At 43.7% G+C, this 27,181-nt stretch overlaps 1 protein-coding gene across 1 annotated transcript in view; it reads left to right on the top strand.

Moving 5' to 3' along the window:
- The window catches only part of EFTUD2 (elongation factor Tu GTP binding domain containing 2), a 511,582-nt gene that overhangs the window by 22,957 nt on the left and 461,444 nt on the right, over positions 1-27,181 (top strand). Inside the window, exons 2-3 of the mRNA XM_069634260.1 lie at positions 14,623-14,741; positions 15,934-16,099. Coding sequence (XP_069490361.1) covers positions 14,634-14,741; positions 15,934-16,099 — 274 coding nt within the window. The 5' untranslated portion in view covers positions 14,623-14,633. The remainder of the gene's footprint in view (positions 1-14,622; positions 14,742-15,933; positions 16,100-27,181) is intronic.

The following is a 27,181-nucleotide window of genomic DNA, read 5'->3' on the forward strand; positions in this document are numbered from 1 at the left end:
TGATTCTGCAGATGCGCACAGATTAATTCTAACAGTGGCTGTCTGCATGAAACACTCAGAGTAATAGAGCAAAGAATGAAGTGGACAGCTCCAACTATATCTGCACTAAATGCAGTGCTGAGTTCTTTTGTTAATCTCTACGAGAACATCAGATATACTCTCCTGGTAAATGGGACTGAACTGGGAGATTTAAAGTGTGGTCTGGATGCTGTAGTGCGATAGCTGACAAAATATCAGAGTAAGCATGAGCTATTTCAATTGAAGATAACATCCTCCACTGAGGCACGGAATCCGAAGGTTGAAGAGTCTCTAATATGATGGAATTACATAATCGCCTGCATGCAGCCCATCTTCCCTCAAATCTAATAATGGAAGAGCCCTTCGATGCAGTAGACAGAACTTTGGAGACCTCCTCATTGAAGGGCTAATTGTGAGGCCACCTCTGCCGGAAATGGGAAGAAAAATAAATATAAGTCTAAGAAAATGGGGAAAAAACGTTAAGGGTATCAGAAAGTATCTGAGGAACACCGATCTATTAGATGAAATAAGAGCTAAGGCGGAGACACCTCGGCAGGGGAAAGGTAACTGGAAAAATGCAACTGGAGGTAAAGTATGTACGAATGAAGACAATGCATTAAAGAAAAGCAAGGATCATGCTAGTCCCCAGTATTTGGTAAGAGACGATAGAAGTCCAGTTCAAGTTCAAGAGTGCGAGTCTGAGAAGGGGCATGGACGTCTTGGTAGAACCTGAATCTCATCCAACTATGGGAATTGAGAGGAGGGGACCCCTGCAACATTGAATATCCAGGGGCAGATAATGTGCAGACCCAGGTGAATTGGAGTCATCTGGACACTGTTTCGTCTCAAGTGGTTAATACTACTGTGAATAAAATCAAATTACAGATGGAACGATGGCTCCACTATTCCTCATGGGGAAGAATACATTAAAGATGAGTCGGGTAGCTGAAACACGTCTATCTCGGAGGCCTCTGTCCGATAATTTACAACTTGGACTTTGGAGCAGGGGTCCCTTCTACAGGACCCTTTTAAATACAGGCGGGATAGGTACGTCTGATGGTGTTGAAGCTGCAGATAGAAAGGATGACTTTTCAAATTTTGTTTTTCCGGCCCCATATATGGATGGAACAGTTGTCTATACCAGAGAACAATTAGCTTTGAATAGACAATTGATTCTGAAGTTGGTAATAGAAGTTCCAGAGCTGTATTTATTCTCAACCTATGATATTGACTTTATTCATTTTACTTATGACCATGTTACACATATAGTGGAAATTGTCAGGGGGAGTATTCCTAAAAAACAGGTTCCAAGTTTCCACTAACAAACCAAACAAGAATCGGGAGTATTGGGTGAAATATGGATATGAGTGGGAATAGACATCATGATCATGAGCCATTGGTGGTGCAGACCAAGGCAAAGGATGAAGGGGTAAACAGTAGAAGTAAGGTGTGGTCTTTGATACCAGGAATTCTGACTCGGGTCTTCGAGAAATTGGATGATAATGGGTTACTCTAGTGAATAGTGGTCTCGATGTTTTTTGTTGGAATACGAGGGGTTATAAGAGCATTGAGGGAGAAACAAGTAAAATCATCTTTGGCTCCTTTGATTTAATTTTATTACAGGAAACTTGGCTCCTTACAGTATTGAGGTTGGACGGTTTTACCATCATGTGTCAACTTGCGACTAATGTAAAAGGTGGTCGCCAGTCGGGTGGTTTAATATCTGCCTGTCGTAAATCCAAAATTAAGAAGATGGTAAAAATAACAAATGCCCATTATGGAATTCTGGCAACAAAGATGGAGCTTTTTGTTAATCATTGCAAATGGAGCAGTGGGTCTGGGAAAAGGCACACGTATTTTAATTGCAGCAGACCTTAACTTGTGTTGCCTGGACTGGACAAATGGGAGTGGTCCATTGGGGTCTAATGGCAAGAAATGGCTTGGTTTTTTGTAATGACTGGGATCTGATTATATGTAACAGTAATCTAATCGGCGACCAAACACTGGCCTCTACATGAGTGGGACATTTCAGACATTTGGGGAAATCGTTCATTGATTATATAATCCTTTCCAGAGATCTTTATGTCTGTAGCTCTGGGATGGAGGTGGGACTGTCCATGTGTATCTGAATGAAGGGGGCATGAAACAGATCTTTTGGTAAATATCAGTGGAAATCGGGTGGTTAAGTTTAAACGAGATGGCCAAAACTTAAATATAAATTTAAAAGGATCAATTGGGGACAAAAGGAACAATTAATGGAAATGTACCAACCAGAAAAATTCACACATTTTCTATGGGAGTTAGATAAGTCAGAAAGGAGGAAGATAAAGAAAATTCCCAGTCATAAATATCAGTTTGATCAATAGACTTTGATTCAGCAGAGGGAACTAAGAAAAAGACTAAACGTTCGGAGAAATGAAATCTTAGACCGTGATGTTTTCTTACAGGAAAAACTCCTGTGTATAATATTGAAATAGAGCCAATCGATATTTAAAATTTCAACATCAAGGTGAACTCATGTTAGAAACCTTAATTACAAAGAACATACTTATGGCATGTTCACTTTGAATCTCTGTTTGGGAAGATTTTATGTGATGTGGAAACTGTTCATTTGGACGCTGCCTGGTCTTGGTGTGTTTCACGGCAGGTTATGCGTGAACTTATTATGAAATTGTCCAGCTCAAGAGCTTCTGGACCAAATGGGCTATCAAATTAAATTCTGAAAGCTGATGTTGACTCCTGGTCTACGATACTGTTCCATCTCTTTAAGAACATAATTTTGAGGAGGCATTGTCCAGCGAGCTGGAAATCTGCAGTTATCCCAATTTACACGAAGGGCGATCGAGCGGATCCTAACTACCACCGCCCGATCGCCCTTGTTGATGTGTTGGCAAGATTTCTGCGGGTGTGGTGCTTTGGGAATTTGAAGGCTGGGCAGAGAGAGGAGCCTTCTGGATAGGGCACAGACTGGATTTCAGCTAGGAATGGCCACAGCCGTTAATGGGCTGCTAGTGAATGCACTTGGGGATACCGCATGAAAGGCTTTCCCCCTGTATATGTGGCCCTGGTGGATCTTAGTAAGGCCTTCGACACAGTTGTCAGGAATCGCTTGTGGCAAAAGTTGAGGGCCTGGAGTATTCCCTCCTGATTACTTTCAGTCCTTGTCTACTTGCATTAGAATACCAAGATCCAAGTGCGATTAAACAGTCCTGGAGATCTCTCAAAACCTATCACCACAGAGGGGGATTGAGGCAAGGCTGTAATCTTGGAATCTTGGTTGAAAGACTGTGTTGGACATTTTCGATGGAGAGAAGACAGAAGATTTTTTTTCTGAAATAACCTTTGGTCTTTTCTCCCCTGAACATTTCCGACTTGGCCTTGGCCCCCGCCCCTCCCACACCGCTTCTTACCTTGCGGCGGCCGCCGACTCGCTTTGGCTCTACGACACCTGTTCCCTTTCACTTCTGTGATGGGCAACAGGCCCTGCAGGGCCCTTTCCCCTTTTTTTTATTTTGTGTGGCTTTCTGGGATCGGCTGCGGGGGACACCCCCGCAACTCCGGCTCACAATATAGTGAGCAAGGGTGCATGGGACACCCCCACAGCCCCCAGCACCAAATGCGTGATTTGGTCGAACCTTTCGGGCCATTCTGAATTTTCGAATGGCCAAAATTCGGCCAAATCACGCATTCAGGCTTTTATGCTCGGTCATTTTGGACATTTCCGTATTCTTGCCCCTTTTCTTTTTCTTCTGTATTTGTCCAATTTAAGGGATACATTAGATAAAACTGCCTTAACAAGCTCAAAATTTGGTGGCCGTAAAATAAGCTGGATAGTATATGTAAACGACATGCTACTCCTTGATCTTGCTCCCAGGGTATTACAGCAATTGCTCGGAGCAATGAGTGAATACCCTTCTGCAAATGATCAGGTGGTTAACCCTGAGAAGACAACTATACTAAGATTTTGTAATGGAAAAAAGAAAACTGTATCATATAGTTAGTTGGTTTATGCAGCCAAAGAATATTCATCCAGTAACCGAAACAAAATATTTGGCTTTCAGATTGGTAGCGCATCGGAATGTGGGCCGGGTGGAAGATGGGTTTAAAGCAAAAATGTATCAACTAGCTGCCCAAATGAAAAACCTTAAGGCCAATCATTGTTGTTTCTCCATAATCCCACTAATAAATTTTCATAAGGAGAAAGATCAGGAATGGTCAAATCCTCTCATTAAAGGTTTGTTGAAGATTGTGACTACCATTTTAACTAATATAGGCAGAAGAGTGTCTGAGTTAGTTCTGACCCCAATAAAGGTAAAAAGAGCCTTAAACGAGTACAACTGGACAACAGCAGTCGATTCCATGCATTCATAACCAAGGCGGGTACTACACGACTATTTGTCCAGATTTCCGGATGTTAAGTCTAGATGCCTTGCTAAGGTTCAGGTTAAACTTACACCCGACAGGAGATGTAATATCAAGTAGGTTGAGAGAAAAAGTGGACTAGGATGCCTGTTCTATCTGTAATTTAGAGCTGCGACAGATGCTGTATCATATTCAAATCGAATGCCAAGGGATTAGACTGAGAATAACAGTCATTGGTGCATTTTGTTCATGATTCTCGATGGCTACAGACTGTGGATGTTTGACATTGGTTGTCCTCTGGGCATGAAATGTTTTTGACAACGGTACTGATAAAACTGTTAATGCTGGTACTGGGTGGGTCGGGTGCATTTGTATTTCTCATTACTATTTATAGTGTTCTGATTCTATTTTGTGTTATGTGAAAAGTTTGGCTAAGGCACATTAATTGAAAAAGTCTCTTTACAAGTTTTAAAGCTGCAGAGGCAGTGGGAAGCGAAAGAAAGTAACCACAAAACTACATGGAAGAATAGTTTGAAAGACTTGATATAGGAGCAAATGATATGAAAGCAAGTACGTGTTCCAAGAAACATTGGAACTGAAGGAAAATATGTAAAGTGGAAGTAAAGAAAGAAAGGAGGGTCGAAGTGGTCATGTGGAGTTGAGAGCAAAAATCCTCCCAGTTTTGAAAGTCTTTGACAGTGAAGTCAAAACATGAAAGACAGTTTGAGCCCGTATTGAGGGGAACCTTTTGTGAACTGCAAGCCAAATAATATACTTTGTTGAAACTGTGTAGAAGCTTGAAGGGTGACCTAGACTTGGTTGATGGGAACCCGAAAGGTTAAACCCGCTTGTGCATCGGACTTGAACGGCCAAGAAGGCTCTGGAGGGCAGAGCCAGCCACCTAACTGTTCGCAAGCCAACGTGTGTTCATCCATCAAGTTTCCATCTAACCCCATACTATATAACGTGGGGACGAGAATTTATACTGATTTATATTGCCATTCTGACATTTTGTTTCACCACTGATTTTTATTTTTCTTCCCTTTTTTAGAAACATATCACTATGTCACATTAGTTTGTATTAGAGCGAGGGCAGGCATTAGGTTTTTGTTAGTATAGGCCTTTATTTTTTGACTAAGACTGACTAGGACTGTTTATTTGATCGTCGAGATTACGCCCTTCTTAGTTATAGCACCAGACGGGAGTTTTTCCAACCCACTTGAAACTAACGATAAAGGTTTTGAAACTTGCAACTCCTGGGTCAATGTCTACTTGTGATACCATGCCTCCCGTACACTTATAACAACCGACAATGGTGAACTATAGTCCACTGGATCTCTGGCCATGGCTTTGCTTCCATTCCCACTAGTTTCTTCAACTTCCTCTGCACTGGCTCAGGTAATCCCTGACCCCAATATGTATTAAAAAATCGCTATCGTTTTGTTCCACTGTTCATGAGTCTCTAGGCGACAACGCTCTTGAATCTCTGGGTTGGATCTTCCACCTCATCCCCAAACATCTTCTATAGCTCTAAAATGGCTCACCCATTTCGTAATTTATTTCCTTTTATATGCAGCATGTAAGTATATGGTTATGTGTTGCAGCACTGATTTCGAAAGACTACCCTCCTGGGGCCATGCTTTTAACCATTTTGCCCGCTGTTTCACGAACCCATTCCACGTTATACTTAAACATTTTAGTTTTATACGGCAGAAGGAATTTGCACGGGCGCATAAGGGGAGTGTCTCCCACGATGGCATGTCACGCTCTTGACTGCTGATACTTACCAGACCTTAAAAACCCCCTTAGACTCTATTTTATTTCCACCCCTCCTCCACAATATCTCATCAATCCTGGGGAGGAAGGATAGGTCGGAGGCAAGGTGTTTGTCTTGAAAGCAAGACAACGCAGGGCAACACATGTTTGAATCCCAATCCCACGCTTAGAGACCACTCCTGGTATTAAGCATGTTAAAAATGAACAATTATAACAATATTTTGTTCAGTTTCTAACACTTTCTAGTCCTCATCCCAAACCTCTCCATTTCAGCAACACCAGGTTGGGCGCGCACCACAAATGTTGCTTATGCTCGGGACTCGGCCCCTTATGTCCAAACCAAAACTCCACATGTTCCTATGATATAAACTCATTGACAAAGCGTTGTTTCCACAACTTTAAACCAACTTCTCACCCTTCAGCTGTTAACCCGCACTTCTGGTAAATCAAACTTATCACAGCAATTCTCCCCAATCTCCTTACAATTTACGACTGGCGCCAACAATCTCTACACATATGATGCACCCTCCAAATAAAAAACCCCTACCGCGGTCTCCCTGTCCTTACTCCAACAATGTATCCTTTCTTTTCTTAAAACTGCCCCCTGGGGCATGTTGCCGCCTTCTGTGTCCTTATTGGTAACAAAAGGGGGGGGGGGGCTCCAGTCACATGCAAATGCTTCTAACTCTAGTCTTGCTTAGAGTGTTCTATTGTACTATATCAGGTTGTTGTTTTCTAATGGTGCTTCAAAAGTAAGCTGAGTATCCAAGTACAGGGGTTATTTTATTCTGGATATAAATTCCAAATATCTACCCTGAGCCATTGCTTTCGTGCTCAAAACATGTTGCTTTTATTCATCAAAACCAGTCCCCAGGACTGGATTAATATTGCACATATTCATAATACAGTAAATTAACAGAATATGGGTACTATGATTCTTTACATAAAAAAACACAATGTATGCATCAGAAGTGTATTAGTATTACTTTGCGGAGTAAATATTACATCATATTCACATTGTTGTAAAGTAACAACCAAAGAAACAGTATTTGCACAAAATGAACAGTAATCTGCATTGTTGTACACACACCCCCTAGTAATAATTTGTATTTATTTATTTATATTGCACACCTAACCCCTGGAGGGGTAGCAAGGCGCAGAGGCAACAAGAGGATTGTAAAGCTTGGTTACATACAAGGAATGAAGTCCAGCCTTGGTTACAGTGCTGGACGCGTCAAAAAGAAATAATGCACGCCGATGAGGCATGGGTTACAGAAATATACAATATACGTAATACTATATACAATAAATCGCTTGTCTCGTGAAAAGGTATCTACACTGAGCAGTTGACAACCTAAATGTACATATTTACAATCATAGTGGTGGAGCATTAGGGCAGCAAGAGAGCAAGAGGTCGTTATGTGTCGTGAATCTTGAGCCAATGGATGGTCTTAGTTCTGAATAGGCGGTAGGGGAGGTCTTCCCTGCAAGGTTGTGGAAGGGAGTTCCAGTATTGTGCTGCTTTAACAGGAAAGTTGTTCCCACCCGACATAGAACGTTTAAACCTGGGCACCAGGAGGAGATTGGAGTTGGCCATTCTAGAGGGGCGAGAGGAGGTAGGTCTGGTGAATCTAGTGATAAGGTATTGAGGGGCTGCTTGGTGGAGGCATTTGTGGGTCAGGGAAACCGATTTGAGGAATATTTTGTCTTTTGTAGAAAGCCAGTAGACAGACCTTCTAGAATCAGAGATGTGGACTTTTTTTGGGATACTGAGGGCCGCTCTTAGGGCGTTATTTTGAAGGATCTGAATTTTGATTGTAATATATTTGTTGCATCCTACATAAAGAGCATTGCAATAGTTCAACTTGGAAAGGATCAGAGCCCTGGCTAGGGTGATACAGTTAGACAGGGAGAGAAAAGGTTTGGCTGCTCTGATGAGTTTGCATGTATAAGATGTGGCGGATGCCATAGCATTCACTTGTTTTTTAAAGGTGAGAGTGGAGTCTAGGTAGAAGCCAAGGGTTTTGACCTCCTTGGCTACCGTGATCTTATTGTTGTCAATTACGAAGGAGGAGGAGTTTTGGTCTGGTTTGTTAAGGTTATGTGAGGACCCTAGAATGAGGAGTTATGTTTTATCGTCATTCATGCATAGACCGTGTAAGGCCAGCCTGGATGATGAGGTATACTTTGTTGACGAAGGCCAAATCCTTGTCATAATCCCCCGTCAACGGGATGAGGATCTGGGTATCATCGGCATAATTAGTGTAGGTGATACCCAGACCATCTAGATCATCAAAAAGGGGCTTTGTGAAGATGTAGTACAGGGGTACAGGGTCGGGGAGACGCAAGATCCCTGAGGCACTCCACAGGTGATGGGTGTTGGGTCGGCTGCTGCCAGTAGGGAAAAGACTCTCATCGTGCGGTTATTTAGAAAGGATTGGATCCAGTCAGTTGCCTCTTGAGAGAAGTGGGGGGCCTTTTGAAGGTGGTCGCATAGGATCTCGTGGTCGACCAGGTCGAAGGCAGCCGAGGGATCATGAAGTCGTAGTATTGTCACCTTACCCTGATCTCTCAGCTCATCTATCTGAGCCTTAAGATCTATGAGTGCGGTATCGGTGCTGTGTTGAGGCCTGAAACCCGATTGTCTGACTCCTAAGAGATGGTAATGTTGGTATGCTATTTTGTCGAGGACTTTAAGGAGGAATGGTACTGTAGCGATGGGGCGGTAATTAGTGGGAGTAGAGGGGTCTAGATTCGGTTTTTGGAGCAGGGGGAGGACCCATGATTGTTTCAGATTATTAGGTACGCTGCCTGATGTGAATGACGCATTTATTAGTTTAGTAATAAATGGTGCGAGATCACGAGCCGCATCCTTTATCAATTGTGCGGGGCATAGGTCCCCATGGCAGTTTGAAGGTTTGAGGGTGAGAATGACCTTTTCTACCTCTTTGGATACTCTGTGAAAATTAAAATGTGGAATGTGCACAGGCGGGTGTGTCTAAGTTGCGTGTATCTTTTTAAGGGTGGGGACGCTGGATTTAGTGGAAGAGAGAAGGGAATCCTTTTTAAGGTTTCTTTGTCTTGAGAGAGAATATTTTGTTAGCTAGGGCATTTTGTATACCCGTGCACCAGTTTTATCCTTGAGACACAAATCGGGAGCTTGGATGGGAGATTCAACCTCTTTTAGTATTGTAAAGAGCTCTCTGGAGTTGGATTTGGCTTGTGAGATTCGAGTGCTGTAGGACGTTTGTTTGGCCAGGGTGATTTCTTTTTTATAATGAGAGGGAAGTGCTCTCCAAATTAATCTAAAGTACGGATGTGTTCATATCTGTGCAATTTGTCTTTGGAGAGAAATTCAAACTAGTAGATCTAGGTTGACTGTGGAGCTGAAACCAGTTTAGGTGGTCAACTCCTAGGTGGGTTAAAATTATTTCCACAGAGTACCAAACCACTGGTCTGCGCCAGGGGGAGTAGCCCCCTAAGGAGTTCAGGTGGAGTATGGTAGCACTTTCTTGTGCTTGAACCACAGGTGTTTCGGCTTCTTGCTTGAAAAGCCTTCATCTGGACCTCTGGGTTTGTTTCTCTTTTGGTCGGCTTCGGGTGGAAGCTAGAAAATGTTTGCCCTACTGCTTGTGATGGTGGTATTAAGCCGCAGAAGGAGACAGGTACTTATTCTGGATGCAAGTTTGGCGTCTTCTATTGTTGATATCCCCGGATAAAGTGGGACGCGCTATTAGTTAAGGCATTGGTGGCTGCCTTGGATGTTGGTTGAAGGTGGAACGGGATAGTGTCCTCTAATGAAGAGAGAGAGGAGAGGCAGTCGCTGTCTGGGACTCCCAATGCGAGATGTTGCTGGTCTCAGGAGTGGCTGCTGTGTCGTCCTTCGGCGATCGCCAGAGCCGCTGGGGAGACGCTTCAGCTGTGCCCTTATCACAGGATATCTTGTACCTTTTTTCTTCAATAACTTAATACCCCTTCTCAGGGTTTAAGGCAGCACCTTCCGTAACTCAACAAATCCCTCCCACATTTGTTTGTCAATTTCATGCTCTCATAAATCTGTAGATCGGCCGAAGCATTCGGTAACGCTTCTTCCTCCACTCGTTGCCCAGCAGGGATTGGGCAGGATTTTCTCCAATGGGGGCTCCAGTCGACCGTCTAATTTCGTGCATGATATTCCGGTCTCCATGGGCCACTCCGGAGTCCTTTGGCACATGGTGGGAAAAGTGGATAAGTCAGAGGGCATTGGCCAACCGTCCTCTGCTACAACATGTTAAGGAGGAGTTGAAACCCCTGGGTTAAGCAGAAAGAAGAGGCTGGGAAATCCCATAGCCAATAACGGAAGAGTCCAAAGAATTTGACAAATACCTGTTTTTATTAACAATCCACATAAAACGGGGACATCAGCAAACGCGATTCATCTCAGCGCTCTCAATCTTCAGGCTTGACAGTAGTTTAAAAGTACCCATTTGGTGCCCGGACACGGGCTCATTGTTCCGCCTACTCTGGACCTGCCCGAAAGCCACCCATTTCTGGGAAAAGATCCTAGAACAAATCAAATTAATAACGGGTCTCATGATCCCATGGGACCCGGACATCGTTCTACTTGGAGCCTCCAGCGATGGTCAATTCCCCTTAACAGGCTCTATGGCAGACTTATGCTCCCACCTCCTGACCGCCGCAAAGATCGCCATCGCCAGACTCTGGAAAAATCTGGAAGGCCCATCCACACAAATGTGGTGGACGAAGTGCTGGGAAATAGTGGCAGCCGAGAAAATCACAGCCACCAGATTCGGCAACTTGGCCAAATTCGCTCAGACATGGTCCCCTTTCTTAGATTACACGCAGAGGTTCCCAGGAGTGGCTAGACAACCTCCGACCCTACGTATGGGCAATCAAGCTTGAAAGGCAGACTAAGGGGCATGAAAGGGGAGGCCAATCCAGCCAAGGCGAAACTCGTGGCACAAGAGTAGACCACCGACAAGGGAATGATACCCAGCAGCAAGAGACGAGGGCCGAGACTGAGGTCTTGGATGTCTCACCGGAAGAACTAACCCATCCGGGTAGACTGCAACATCCTGTGACTTGCGCATGCCCCGAGTGTCCTCTACTTCCAAAGACTTTTGTTATTTGAATTATTATGTCTTCCGCTCCTCCTCCAAAGACGTTAGTTATTTGATTTACTAGGTCTTCGGGTCCTCCTCCAAAGACTTTTGTTATTTGTAGTATTAAGTTTTCTGTTATCTCAGGTTGTCCTTCTCTTTTTCTTTCCCCTATTTTCCACTAATAGTCCGCAAGCATCCCTTATGTAAAACTATCCTAAGCTGGACTATGTAAATTCTATGTACAAAACCAAATAAAAAAAGTTTTGAAAAAAAAGTACCCATTTGGTCATAACTGGCATTATATTACACACTTTGTCACAACCTATGGGGTGGAGGGATTGGTTAGGGAAATAGTCTACGTATATGATTCATAGGGGTTTCTTTTCATTGGTCCCACTCTATCTGATGGCTCCACCTGAGACCACCTCCTAAATTGATACAGGTAAAGTACATGTCATCTCTACCCTATCCGATTGGCTGATGCAAAAATTAAAAGGCAGTGTCATTGGAGGATATGGATTGGTTGGCATTGACTTCACCAACCTTGGCAATTTGGTAGGTTATCAGCACATGCGCAACAATAGTAGCCAGGGGGAGCGATACCACAGTGCTACTTTTCCTAATTAGGATACCATTTCTGATTGTCTAGGCCACAAGCGTGGACTCCTAACTTTGAATGTGATATTGTCTTGTATCTTTGTCCTGAGAACTCGAGAGGCATGAATGACTGAGCCCGTCTGTCCCTGAAGCTAATGAATGGTTATTATTCTCCAACTATAGGTCATGTGTGTGGAGACCACACTTGGGATATTCTGCTCAGTATTTACTAGGATTTAAGCCTTTATTAATTTGCTGTCTTTACCTTTCCTGGCCACTGGAGACTTGTTTGAGCTACTTTTATCTCAACATTATGCCTTGATTAAGGAGCACCTGACCCTCTAAGGCTATTTGTTTCTTAGTTTAATCTAAGATAAATGTGTCTTACGTTTGGGAACTATTATCTTCTGTTTTCTCGGGTGCCGATCCAAAACCTCCCTTTCCACAGTAACCTTAGCAGGAGTTATGCAGCTACTGTCTGGTCTGTTCGGTCTGAATTTACTGCTAATTCAGCGAGATGGGTCCTCCTGCAGCTTCGAATGTTTCTTGATGCTTCCCAACTTGGAACGTGGCTTCGCCATTCATCTTATCCAAAATAGCTGCTTGTTCTTGTTGTGTTTCTGTGTTAAGCAAGCTTTGTGTTTATTCTTATGCTTCTTGCGTTTCAGCTTATATATGGAGTATATGTTTTCTAGTGTCTATTGGATACAGGTAACTTTCTTTATGTCGAAGTGCAGTTTGACCTATTGTCCGCGTATCTTCGTGGTGGATGCTTATCTTCTTTGTGCCTAATGCGTCTACGTGTGTCAGTTTTGGTAGTGAGGTAATTTGCTTCCGTCATTTTGTTTACAAGATGTCCATATTCGCCAGAGCTTGCAGATTAATCTCTTCTCTAGGGTAAGGTCGGTAGGGTTGCATTAATGAGTAGCAGCTGTCGTTTGTATGGTACGCCGGCAGAGGGGAGGCAGACACCATGAATGATGCACTCGTCTCATTTCTATAACACAGACGGGAGAGGGGCCAATGTGATGAATGACACTTTAATTTGCCTCTCAACCATTTTTGCTCCCCACTTTTATATTTGGGGTTGTATTTGCCTATTTCTATGGTGTAAAAGTGGCTGATGCACCCCTTATCTATAGGGCTGTTCGCCAAGCCACCTACCTTGGGTACCTCTGATTTGTGGATTTTTTTTTGCATGCTCTACCTGAGCAGAAGTCACATAAACTTTGAATGCTGCTTTTGGTCCAGTGGACCAAGAAGCAAAATGTCAAGTTGCAAGCCACTAACTATATATAAGTCACTCACCAACTGGCATGGAAACCAATTCTCCCCAAGCACCGAGTACACCATTTCTTATTTACCAAGAGGGAATCATCACACCTCAACAGCTAGTGGCAAATACACATTTTGTGGCCTGCTTCTGTAGACCAAGTATATTAGTTTTGTGATCATAAATGACATTTTCCTAACCATGACAAATGCAGGTAAGTGTCCATTTTGCATGTTGCAGTGATCAAGATGGCAAAGTAACACATAGATGAGCTGTAGAAATGTCAGATTGTTCCATGTTGTGTATGTGCTCTTATGTGGACCCATGGGTGATTAAGAAACAAAAAATATTTAAGGGTGATTGTTGTTCAATCCCCCGTAACAAGGTAAACCTAAAACGTTATTCTCTGTATTAAATGCTTTTACAATACAAAATACATTTTTGTACATAAAGGGCATAAATAATGAAGATTAGAGCTATAAATATAGTTAATATTTTAAAATAACTGCTATCAATCCTAGTCTACCCCCACAGATTTGGGTTGAAAGCCTGTGGCTGAAATGTTGGAGGGAAAAAAGACCAAAAGTAATTTTTCTGAAAATAACTTTCGGTCTTCTCTCCCCTGAACATTTCAGCCTTTTGCCCTTGCCCCCAAGCCTCTACTTACCTGTGGGTGGCACACCTTCTTGTGTGCCGCTGTCTCCAACATCCCTCTGCAACACCTGTTCCCTTCACTTGCGAGTATGGGAACCTGTGCTGCAGGGTCCGCCTTTTTTTTTTTGTGTGTGTATATTTTGAGTCAGGGTTTGCGGGGGACACACCCGCAACCGCTGCTCACATTACAGTAAAGAAGGGTTCAGGGGACCTGCGGCCCTTCTTCACTGTAATGTTTCATATGGCAAATTTGTTCTAATTTCTTAGGCGATACAAGCTTTCCTTATAGCCAAAATTCGGGCAAATATGCCATATAGTATTTTATTTTCAGACTTTTTGGATGATTTCTACCCCCACACTATTAGCACAGCAGCTATCTATTCTGCTTTTTTGATAACAAGCTCGACAGACAGGAGGCGGTTTAACAAATATCTACAGCAGACTTACATTTGTCCTATAAAGTTGAATAAACCTTTCCTCTCCTGCACCTTTTAAGCTGATGTCGGAGAAAGAACAGCATTATACATTCTGGGATGTCGTTGTTGCACCCACAGGCGTTGGTCTTTGCAATGCCTCATTTTACCAACCAATAACACATGAACTACATGAAAATATTCTTGCCCCCCCACCCATAAACTCAACCCCCTTCCTCCCCTGGGGAACATTAGTAGACTGGTGCTCTACCAACTTTTCTGAGTTGATTCCTTGTGCTTTATAGTTAGTTCACTGGTGCTGCCCTCTCTGACGATGGAGGCCATTGTGTTACTTCATCGTAGGATGGCACTGTTGCTGTTATATGTAGGACGTTTTTTAAAATAACTGCTTACTTTTCTTTTGCAGTATTTGGCACCATGGATACTGAATTGTACGACGAGTTTGGAAACTACATTGGACCTGAGCTGGACTCAGACGATGAAGACGATGACGATATGGGGAGGAACGACAAGGATGCAGATGCGGTATTTACCACGTTTTCTTCCTGTGCTTTGCAAGTCCCTTGTGACATGAATAACTGTTCTCGACAAAGGATTGTCGTATGACTACAGTTGGTGACAAACAAAATGGCATGTTTTCGTTTGCTTGGAAGCATTGTGACAATGTCGGTTCTTGGTCAACTGTCGTCACAGGAATATCGAGAACTGTACTCCCTTGCTTCTCTTCGTATCTCGCAGCCTGACCAATAAATCTTTCTTTTTCTCATCTCCAACTTACTTCAAGCTAGACTCGTTGCTTCTCTTCTATCTTCTGTTGGGTGGCCACTGTTTGAAAAACCAGTCGGAGACAAAGATCAAGAACCTTTACTTCCACATGAACTTCTCATTCTGCCTCTTTTCCATGGATCCCATTCTCCCCATTGTCATTGTCTGCAGTTACTGGGGTTGGCTTTAACTTCAATGAAAGGCTGTCCACCTCCATCTCCTTTACTGCTATTGGTGCTAGATGCAAACTAAGAAATCTGTTTCTCCCTGTCACTTGGCCTTCCATGGACCCGAAACACATTACGCTCCCATATTCACTGTTGCAACAGCCACCTCAGTAATCGTCCCTGCTTCTCCTAACTCGCTTAGGTAAAGTCCTCAACATGCAGTCCATGTTCAATTCTGCCTCCCATGTCCATCTACCCACCAAGCCGGATGGCTCAAAGGCTACTATAGGTTCATGTTCCCTTTCCTGACACTAGTGTTTAAGTCCATTCAAGTTTTGCCATTGCCTCCCTTATAGCCCCAAATGTCCACTGCATCTCCCTGGTGACGCTTGTGGATTCCTGTCCTTCTGTGTCACTCTCCACCATTTGATCTCTCACCTATCACCCAATAGCCACTGTTTTCTCTTACCTTTTTAGAGCTACTATGTTTTCTGATCATGTTGAAGAAATCAAATGCAAATTGAGAAAACTATTTGTACTAGCTAAGACTGAGATCATTGGTGCATGTATAGTTGTTTCCCCTGGGGAATGGGTGTATGTGTATATAAGGCACCTTAACAAAATGAACTGCTTCTACAGAGTGACAAAATGAACTGCTTCTACAGAGCTTACCAGTGCGCTGTCCTCTCACTTTCCTCCCTCCCTTTCCTCCCAATATCTAGGCCCTCTGATTTTTAAGCCCTTTATGCAATACCTTGAAACTGAACAGATCTTCCCACATTTAGGTCGATGATGAAGATGACGATGAGTACATGGGAGACCAGGATGACGATCACCCGGGCATGCAGGTGGTTCTGCACGAGGATAAGAAGTATTATCCCACTGCAGAGGAGGTCTATGGACCTGAGGTCGAGACGATTGTGCAGGAGGAGGACACGCAGCCTCTTACTGGTAAATGCTGACTGGCGATGTTCTCTAGGAACAGTTAAGATCTGAAGTTTTACCATTGATTTTATTTACAACAAATCAGCTTTTTTTCCAGAACTCCTTGTGTGCTCATTTGTTTGTGTTCTTGGCCTCCCACACCCTGACAGGACCATGTTATGGTTTGTGGCCCTCCTTCTGTACACACACCTATTGTCCATTTAGAAGGATTTTTTGCAAATTATTGCAGTATTTCCCCCTCTCTCAATTCTGCTTTTCTTTTCTACACACTGTTCAGCTGTCCAGCATTTCACTGGCATGATTTTCATAATTCATGCCATTTGCGGACTTGCAACGCTAACCTCGAGTCATAATTTCTTCTTATGTTTTTTATGAACGACGCTAAAAACTGTGGTTGTACCTTTTTTATCTTCAGTTTGCTTCATTATATAAAGCACAACATTCTTTCATCCTACTTTTTCAGAGCAATTGCTTGTTTGTACGTTCTAACAGAAATTAAAAACTTCTGATCCTAAAAAGAGGTGCACATTTTGCCCTGTTGTACTGAACATCACATTAACCTCTGCATATGAAGTAAACAAAAATGCTTCACATATAGAATTTAATTTGTCAGTCTTTATAACACAGGAGGGAAGATATACCTCATTAATTTACCAATAAACCAAAAATGGGACAGCTTACTTGAGTAAAAACCCTGTTTAAAAGACCAAATGTCCAGGTACCTACTAAATGAGCAGCAGAGACGCAACAATGTGTCGCGATGCATAGAGGTTATAAACAAAACAAAGTAGTTTTAGAAAGTTCACCAAAAACAGTGTCCGCTGCAGTGCTGTAAAGATTAAGACTAAACTAATATCTTGGTCATGCTACCCCAAACACTTGCGCATACAGGTCAACTGAAACAAAGGACAAAGTGAAGACTTTTATGAGCCTCGTTGCGAGATATGACTGCAATTACTGAATTTATGTTCCATATTAAAAAATCAATATACATATTGGTTAAAAACGTTTTTGGAATGGTTGAGCTCCTTTTAGGAAATAAAAGACAAAGCCTGAATATGTTCAAGCAGCAAACATTTGCACTCAAATACTGAGATAATTTGCAAATTATGTATGCATTTTTTCGATTAGGGAAAGAAATTGTTAAACAGTGTATGGGCATAACATGAAGATATATGATTTTGGGGAAAAGAATTATACCATTGGGTACTTGGGGGTGGGGGGTGTGCGGGGGGGGGGGACTGTCAACAATACATAAAATCTGTTTATATTTTCTGTAAAAAAAAGGAGTCGTCAGTTTTCCAATTGCTGGCTTTAAATCCAGGATTATATATTCCAAGCTTCTAAAATAATTGTATGTTTGTGGTAGTACAATCCAAAGAGACAATTCAGTAGGTTGACGTGAAATAATGTTTACATTATTTGAAAATCTGACATGACTCTTGGCAAGCAAAGATTAAAGTGAGTCAGTTGAGGTGCCTGCTAAATGCTTTGTGAAAAGCTTAGAGCGACACATGGCAGCTTCTTCCAACAACTTCTTGTTTGCCATCTCATTGTAGGTTTGCAACCGGCTCATGCAGACTTGGGGTCTTTATTTTTAATCTGAACAATTGTTCGCTCGTTTTTATCAACCGTGCCATCGAAAATCACATCCTAGGCATGTCGTCCTGATAAGTTTGGCAGCACTTCTTACTGACTAGCACTGTGGCAGAACAAGGAAATGGATGATGATGATGATGATGATGATGCTGCTGCTGCTGCCCTGTTTACATGGGGGCCGGGGGGGGTAATCTTCATTACTCCGAGTCCCCTTCCTTACATAAAAGTGTATATGCACCTTCTGCTATCTCCTGGTTATTTCCCTAAAATACAAATTGCTGGAGAGACCTCCTGGTTCCTCCCCACTCCCTTCTCGTCCCTTAACCCACCAGGTCATCAAAATGCACACACAGGCCCTGCTCTGGCTGTAGGTCCTCATGCCTCTGATCTGAGCATCTCGTTTGGCGCATCACCTGGGAGGAGGTGGTGAGAGATGGCAGTGACGAGGAACAGTTGAACTCTGAATAGTGAAGATACATGTATTCTGCATTGCCCTCTTCCTTATTATCTTCCTTAATTACATGGTGGTATTTTCATGCAACCTAAAGGAGCGGATGATTCCAGGTAGTAAAGGAGACCAACTCTGTTGTTGTTGCAAAATACCTTTACATTTATTTTTAAAGAAATGTCACAAGCAAGTATACAAAGAGCGGCAGCCAAATCAAACTGCTGTTGACAATACCTCGGGTTAGTATCCTTCAATCAATAGACGATAATGAGAAATGAATGTATGGGCAGAAGCCAAAGTGGCAGAATTGGAAACATCAAATAAAGGGTGGTTGGGGAGTTTCTTTCTAAAGTCAACCTTTTAGGACTTTATAAAACTCTCTACTTGGCTATACAGAACTCCAAGGTCTAGTATAGGCCCATAACACTCAATGTAGGGTTGCAATGGTAGAGCGGGCAGGCTTATCTTGGGAGTGAGAGAGGGCCACAGGAAGGTACAAAGAACCTGTAGTACACATATGGCCCAAAGAAACACTTATACACTCTAGAATTATGTAATGAAGGTGCTGATTGGGCGCCAGACAGGTGGGGGGCGCACCTACCAATTGAGGGACTAAGGTGGATAGGACACCGTCTAGGGGGGAAACAGGGGGGGGGGAGAGAGGACGACTCTGGGAGCTGTAGTCAGCCTTTGAATCGGGCTTGGAAGGGAATAAGGGGATGGGGATACATTGTACATGACATTGGCACAAGGAACATGTATGCACAAGTACGAGAAAGGGCAAACCAGGGTAAACACACTTAGCAGGGATGCCACTGGTTGGACTGGACTTCACCCTGAAAGCCTGCTTCGAACACATGACCCATGCACCACGGTTTAGGGAGGAGGGAAGCTGAAATCAAGCTGCACGTCTCCAGCAGACTATAGTCGCTGAGACAGCATTAAGTGACGTAATCAAGGTCGTGATGTGATCAAGGTCTGCGAGCCAGTGCCGCGGCTTGTGGGATCTGGGGAAGTCGACCTGATCCAGCGGAAAAATCACAGTCTTACTTGCCCTTTGGCCAGCGGGTATGGGAACAGGGAGGTGGAATGGAGTCGCGTTCCTAGAAGAACCAATCTGACGGTAAGTTCTGGTGTCCCTGCGAAGTAACCAGCCCTCTGTGTCAACTGCAGTCTCGCTATCTTGCAGGTGCCGTGTGAATGTCTCCCTTCCCACTAGTTCAGGGTGTCTCGTGTTCCTTCCGCTTTGGTGCTGACCAATGGCAGATGAATAAAGGACCAACAATCATGTTTGACTAACATATGTCTAGCTATAGGGGTATGACATATTTTAACCAGTAAACTTTGTGGGAACCGCAAAGACGCAAAGTTTGAAAACTGTTTCAGATACCATGAACATTGTATTGGCAGTATAACCATGATGTTCTCTGTGTGCCAGTTTGTCAGCTCTCATTAACCAGTTATGATTGCACTGTTCTCTTTGATTTGTGCTCGCCCAGCTGTAATAAATAGCGTTACTTCTTGCCCGGTGTGCGCTCCTGTTTGGACTACTTGTGGGTAACTATTTATTACGAGCTTTTGGAGGTCCCCTGATAGTTATATAACAGGGATAGTCTATGATTGATTACTTCTGTGCCCACATGAGGGATTGGCATTTAATTAAGGAATTTGAGGTACTTAACCTACAGAGTGACCATCATGCACTCCGGCTGGTCATAGGAATAGACCCGCCAGTGGTCCCATTTGTCAATTTTCCCCAACTGGACCAGTGTGGCATCAATCCCCTGTGCAAGCAGAGAATTAAATGGGCTAGACTAGACCCTGTGGACACTCAATCGTCAGTTTGTAAATGTAATTTGGAGGAACTTTCTATTATTTTGGCAAATGGATCTTCCCCAGGCTCCATAATTTTGGCATCCCAAACAATTTGGAATTATATGTCTGTCACTTTTCAAAGGGAATTTAAAAAAGGAAAAAAGAACCTGGAAACATGGTTCGATGAACCTTGCCAGATAGCACAGAAAGATCTTTAAAGTATTTTAGAGGAAAAAGACCCGACGTGAGATAATTACTGCCCGGGCGCACTATAAACGCGTCTTGGCCAAAAGGAAGGCCCAGTTGAAAGAGCAAGTCTGGGAAGACCTGATCCATGCTGTGCAGTCAAAGGACTCCAAGACCTTTTGGGAATTTGTGGCTAATGGACCCCTCCACCCCCACAAAAGAGTAAAAACACACAAAGAGAATAATGTTAGGGCAAATCCCTCAACTTCCTATAGTGGGCCCAGTGGTTCCCCTCTCCGATCAACCGTAAACGAGGTAGAGATGGCTATTACCAAGTAACCCCCGAATCGAGCTCCCAGACCAGATGCCATCCCTGCAGGTATTTTCTGTGATGAGGTGGACCTATGGGCCCCAGTTTTGACTAAGTGCTTCAATGCATTTTTGGAGCTTGGTACCTACCCGGCAACATGGAGGCAGGCAATCATTTTTCCTAATTTTAAGAAGGGTGACCCTAGCAGCCCCATTTCTTATAGACCCATCTCTCTGCTTGACACCTCCTTCAAAATCTTCGGCCGTGTGGTTTTGGCACGGCTAGAACAATGGATCTCCGACTCTGGGGTTGTTACAGACTCAATATAGTTTTTGCCCGGGCCTAGGAACTAGGGACCGTGCTTTGAACCTGTATTTGGTGGGAGCTACGTCCATACATGTGAGGGTTGAGCCTTTGTACCTAGCATTCATGGACCTGAGCAAAGTAGACAGGGCTATGCTGTGGGCGGTGGTCCGGTCCATGGGTTGCCCAGAGGATTTGGTCAAGGTCCTCCAGATAATCCATGAACATACATCGGCTTGTGTCAGATTTGGGGAACAGGGACAATGCACAGCTTTTTTTTTTTTTTTAATAGACCTTTTTGGGCGTCTCCCAGGGCTGTGTTGTGGCCCCAGTATTGTTTGCCCTTTACATAAATGGTGTCCAATAGGCATTGGTTAACTCCCATAGCAACTATATCATAGTGGGTGGCGTCCCCCTCCCAGTCTTAGGTTATGCCGATGATATGGTTTTATTGCCCGTACCCCAGAGCCTTACAATGCCTGGTGGATGTCTACACCCAATTTATGGCTTCCCATAAGCTGACTGTGAATTCACAAAAATCAGCATTGGCATGTAAGAGTTCGGGTGTTAGACATCTCGAGATGCACACGATATGGAGTGGAGGCAAACCTATCCCGAGGGTCACCAGCTTTGATTATCTGGGAATTTGCTTTACAGAGAATTGGCGAGGGTTTGGCCATGTCGATAAGCAATGTATGAGAATGAGACAGGCGCTTGGGGGTTTGTCCCGCTTTCAACATAACTGCGTGGGGCACCCAATCAAATTAATTCTCGAAGTATACAGGGCTCAAACAAAAACTGCCACTTATTATGGGGCAGCACTGTGGGGTATGGAAAAGGATTCCAAAAATCGAAAATGTGGAGAACTCCTTTCTTAAACTGCTTGGGCTACCACCGTCTGCTCCAAACTATGGGACACATTTATACATGGGATGTCCACACATTGCCGATGAGTGGCTATTGGCTCCAGTCTCGCATTGGCTGGCACTATGGGCTAACCAGAAAGCCACTCTTTCACATAAGATCATAAGAGCCCTGGTGAGTAGCTCAGCTGTAAAGAAAATCCCCTGGTTTATGTACATCCATTAAATTAGCACCGTTAAATTGTGCTAATCTTGACTGCCCCTCAATCTTATTGACCCCCTGTGCGGTCAGGGCATACAAACAAATGTTTAATTCCATCTTGGTGGCAAATAGGGAGTTCGCTGCCTTGTGCATCCTTGCAAACAGAAGGTATATTGTTTTAAAATTTGCGACGCTATTCAGCCGTACTTGCTCCATAGTGATAATCCTGCAGATCGCTGGGCCTTGACCTGAGCCCGGTTTGATTGCTTATTGCTAGGGCCATGAACAAAAAGCTGGACTCCTAATGTGCAACCTACAGCTTGCCCCTGCTGTCAGTGGCCAGTGGGAGGACCTTCTACACTTTGTTGTTTTGCCCACATTACACAGACCTAAGACGAAAAACACTTCTGCCACTACTTAGGTCCGCTGGCTTGTCTCAGGCTAGGCCTGCTTTATGTTATCTGCTTTCAGCCGCTACAATGCCAGTGGCCTGGGGCATGGTGGACTACTTGAGAAGGTATCGGAGAAATAAATTCACTGCCCAAAATATGATCGAACCCTGAACATTTTATTGAATCGTTTGGACGCTTCCTGTGGACTTTATCTTGATAGATATATATACATACATACACACACACACACCTTTTTTTTATTATTATATATATGTAATGTTTGTGAGCTTATACCGTGGACTTTGAAAAAAGAAAAAGTTGAATTGGATTTTGTATTACTATGCAGTTCTATTTTGTGTATGGTTTATGGATAATTTGCTTCCGAATAAACTTAATATGATGAGTTATGTAACAATACTGGTTTATATAACAATACTGGTTCATTAGATCTATATATACACAGGCAAAGAGCAATTCTTCAGAAAGGTAAGTACTATTACAATTAGCAAACACAATACTTATGGTAAGAAAACCACAGAGTAACAGACTTCTAGAATGGCAGTATGCAATTCAAGTTAAGTAAAGAAAACCTTGATCTAGCGTATGTCCTAGCAAAGAGAAGGATTGCAATCGGTTGGAAAGCATGTCACAGACCAAAAATGGAAACGTGGTGGAGGGATCTGCAGAAGTGGGCGGAGGCGGAAACTGTGGTATGGCAGGAAGCGTGTAAAGGGGAGACAGAAGAGGAAACCGGAACCCTGTTGGGTTGGAGGCAACTGATAGCTGAATTATTTGGGCTTTTGCATGATGAACCAAGTGATAGAGACCCAATGACTTCTGTCGAAGAGGAATCCCTATCGCAAGATGTAGAGACTGGAAATGAGGGGGGAGTAGGCTGGGGAGGGGGGATGGAAGGGGAGATACAGTGGGCTTGAATACAGCAATGTATGTTTATTTGTGATGGACATTATGCATCCACTGTAAGTTTGGTTTGAGTTATTTTTTGAATAAAATCAATAAAAATTGTTTTTTAAAAAAAAAAGTAAAAAACACTTTGTAGAAACACATTCAGACATCAGTTGTGTACTGGGACGAGGAGTAGGCCAGCAAGAGTAATGCAGGACTACCGTTTCAACAGTAAGCGGTCTAGTCCGTTTTGGACCATTCATGGTGGCGGGAACTTTAAAAGCAGAAAGTGCTGTGGAAATGGAGTCAGCTGTGTAAGCAGGGCTACGGACTGCTGGGTGAAAGTCATCAGTGTGGCAAGCGGAGCGCTCAAGACCCTTTGGAAGATGCACAGTTTATGCAGCTGTATTGATGCTGAAGGACGCTGGAGATTGATGGCGAACCGGTGAAAGGGAAACCCGCGTGACAGATCAAAGCGGTCGTGTGAATCCCGAGCTGCAGCAGAAGCATTGCTGGGTGAGCAAAGCTAGGGAGAGCCGCTGGGAGACTACGCCATGTACTCTTCGAGAAAGAGGGAGCTCATGGCGGAAGAAGATCTCGCGGAGCAGCTGTAAGATCTGACCGGTGAGTCTACCAAGCAAGGGGAACACCAGGATAATGCTGCATGATATGCTTTTGGTATTTATAACAAGCTTGTACATAAATGTTTCTAGGGTGGCAGTCTAGCATGCTAAGCTAGCAATGAACATTAATTTGAATGAAAGCAGGTATTTCGTTGAATACCGACTTGAGTGAAAGCAAGATTAGACACTTTGGAATACCGACCTGGGTGGAAGAATGTTTGTGAAACTTCCTGATACAAGGATCTGTATGATGAGAAAACAAGCATTGGCAAAAGCCACGAGAAATATTGATGAACAAGCATTGGCACGAGCCAAGAGAATATAAGTAAGTGCAACACGTACATGTTGGCAAACCAAGCCATGATACAGTGTCAAGAGGGTGTGATATATGGGAATGAATTAAGCACCATTGTCAAGCTGAAGCAGTTGACCACGTGTTCATGGAATCACAGCAAGTAAGGTATATCAGTTCCATGACTTGTGATGGGTGGTCCAACAACTACGCCTAGACCGAGTGCACCCCCACACGGAAAAGCCACTGAAAGCACCCACAAAGAAGCTTGTATTTGAGTTGCCGAGAACCTTTGTGATTTGAAGTCAAGGAACTGAACTGCCTATGTAATTTGGTAATAATGTAACCATATAAAAAGAGCTGGGAAGTGTCCCATGGAATTGTGGTGTTTTAGAAAAAGCTGAAAGAACTGAAATATTGGGGAAGGGAACCCCTGGGCCTTGTGAACTATTTTGAACTTGGGGGAAGGGAAAACTGGTCATAAGCCAAAAGCTGGAAGAAGCTCAGAACTCTTATTTGAACACGACTTATTTTGATGCTGACATCCCTACACATTGTATACAGTTAGACGTGAGGGAAAGTATAGGTTTTGGACGCAAACCGACTTTGCTGTTGACTTCCCGACAAAGACTATCCTTATTTTTCTTTAGGTAGGCAATGTTTTTATTTATTTGTTTGGTTGGTTGGTAGGTAGGGAAATCCAACATTGACCTAGGGAAAGTTTGGTCTTATTCCATCCTGCATTTTCAGTTAAATAAAAGATTGTAGACCAAACTTGAACCTGTTGACTGTGTCCGCTTCGTGATGCCTTTACAGTTCTCAGAAGCAGAAGGGGGGACCCTAGTGGGCCAGAGGCCAGCTGTATGCAGAACGTGATATGGCACAAACTGTAGGAAAGTCAGAGTTCTAGCGGATAACTTCTATAACAAGTAGGTACAATACTTTGTAGTTGGTAAAAGGGTTCTTGGACTTTGTAGAAGGCTCCTTGAAGGTGTTCAAGCATTAGGCCTGGGCGAACGTGGATTGATGAACTCCCAACCACACGAGTTGTCCCCCTAGCCACACAGGAGCGGCAGAATGACTTGCAAGTAAGTATTACCTCGAGTCTCACAGTATCTCAGCAGTGAAGATGATGATGCATTTGAACGCCCTCACAATGCAGCAGGTACAGGACCCGGCCACTGTATTCTTGATCTTCATACGAGAGAATGGACACTGGAAGGAATTTTGCAGCAGCAGTCGAGTGTAAAGGATCCCAGCAAAAAATTCTTCATTGCTTCTCGCTGCTTTTGGGATACCGTTTCTGACTACTGCCTCGTTTCCTGTCTTCACAAACACTCTGGAGTCTCGGCAGGCTTCACAGCGGATTTCAACCGAAGACTAAAGTCAAACCAGGACCCCCTCCACCCAGCATGGCAGAATGACAAAGAAAGGACAAGCTCTCAAGAAATGGCGAATACAGTCACCATTTTGGGTCAGTGGTGACCCTTCTGTACATTACCGCAGCTGTGAACACAGCCTGCAGGTAAAAATGATATATAAGACAGTAGAACACATCCACTGCCACCAGCCATTCAGGTATGCTTGTCACTGTAACAGAAATGTTACAGGAGCACTGAGAAAGGGGATAATGTGTAACCATAACCATAAGGTGGTGTGTGCTGAACTCACAAAATGAAGGTAAGAAGGATAAAAAGTATCCCTCTATCCTTGGACATTAGTTCTCGCAAGGAATATAAAATAAAATACAAAGTGAAGCCCAAGTTGGAGGAAAGTAGGACCCGTAAAATAAGGTATGGAGCGACACAAGAATTGCAGCCAGAGTAATAGAGGGGGTGAGTAGGGGGAAAATGTTCCCACTAACCCAGGAACATACAAAATAAATCCACAAGTCCAGCAAAAAGTGTTGGGGGTCTCATAGGTGAAGGAGATTTGCTTTGGCTCAAGAGACATTCGCCCCTTTAGTGGCTATTCCCTCAGCTAAAGACAGCTGCATCCTAGAAAGGGACTCTCCTTTACAGGGGATCGCAGCAATTCACTCAAAGTTGCAGAGGAAGGGCAAGTGCCTTGCCACGCTGCCCAGAATGCCACTGAAAGTGTATTGCATCTCTTGAAGGAAGATACCCTTTCCAGATAAGCGAGCATAGCGATCACACTTCTTCCATCGAGGGGCAATGAAAAAATGCAGTTGGGCCCAGTTTCTAGTGGATATGAGAGACCAATAACACATTTTGGTAAAAAAAAGACACCTGTGCGCAGGACTAGATAGTCTGAAAAAGATTTGTCCATAAGGTTTAGAAGATAAGAGACTGAATGTTGCCCAAGCGCTGTGCCTTGGTTATGGTGCTCAAGAATGACTTTCCAGGAGGAAAGAAGCCTCCAGAACAAGCTGTACATTTCGGGCGGTAGAGTGCTTCTTAGGGGTGGCCTCGGAAGCTCAAAACTGGGAGTACCCGGGAGGACACAGAGTAGACGGGTGAGCAATTCCCTGTAGCTCACAAAGTCTGAATGGCTGCCCACCAATCCCACAGCATAGGGACTATTATGATCACCAGAGTCCCCTCCCATAACACTCAAATTAGAACCGGCCAGATCAGGTGAACCGGGGTAAATAGATGAGGCACACGTCCATACTATTGTTTTAGCGTCTACGTCACACACCCGTGGGCCTGCATCTCGCAAAAATACCATGGGGTGTTCACATTGCTAGAGGATGCAAAAGATCTGTTTTGGGATGGCTGAACCAGAGTTAATGAAAGGTGTGCAGGACAGCAACTGAGAGGATAGGAAGCTGCTTTTCTGTGCGTCTGCCACCTGGTTTACAACTCGCTGTATGTGCACTGTGACCAGCAGGTGAACCTTGGCCGTTTGTCCTATTCCATTGCCAACATGTTATGGGAGTCTGATCCGGTCCAGTCTACCTTTTGAGCCTTCATGATGTGGCCCTCAATGGAGGACGGGAATGCTTGGGAGGGTGTTAGGAACGTTTTCTCCTTTAAGCAACTTTTCCTCCATTTCTATTGACCCCCAAGGTTTTTGCTTTTTGTTTTTGCGCCCTTGCCTGATTTTCTTTTGAAGTGAAGCCTTTAGCTTCACTCCACTAAACGTTTGCTCATTGTTATGGGGAAACTGACTAGTCCCGTCAGTTC

This window comes from Ambystoma mexicanum, chromosome 13 (genome assembly GCF_040938575.1).
Source record: "Ambystoma mexicanum isolate Mex_15411 chromosome 13, UKY_AmexF1_1, whole genome shotgun sequence".
NCBI lineage: Eukaryota > Metazoa > Chordata > Amphibia > Caudata > Ambystomatidae > Ambystoma > Ambystoma mexicanum.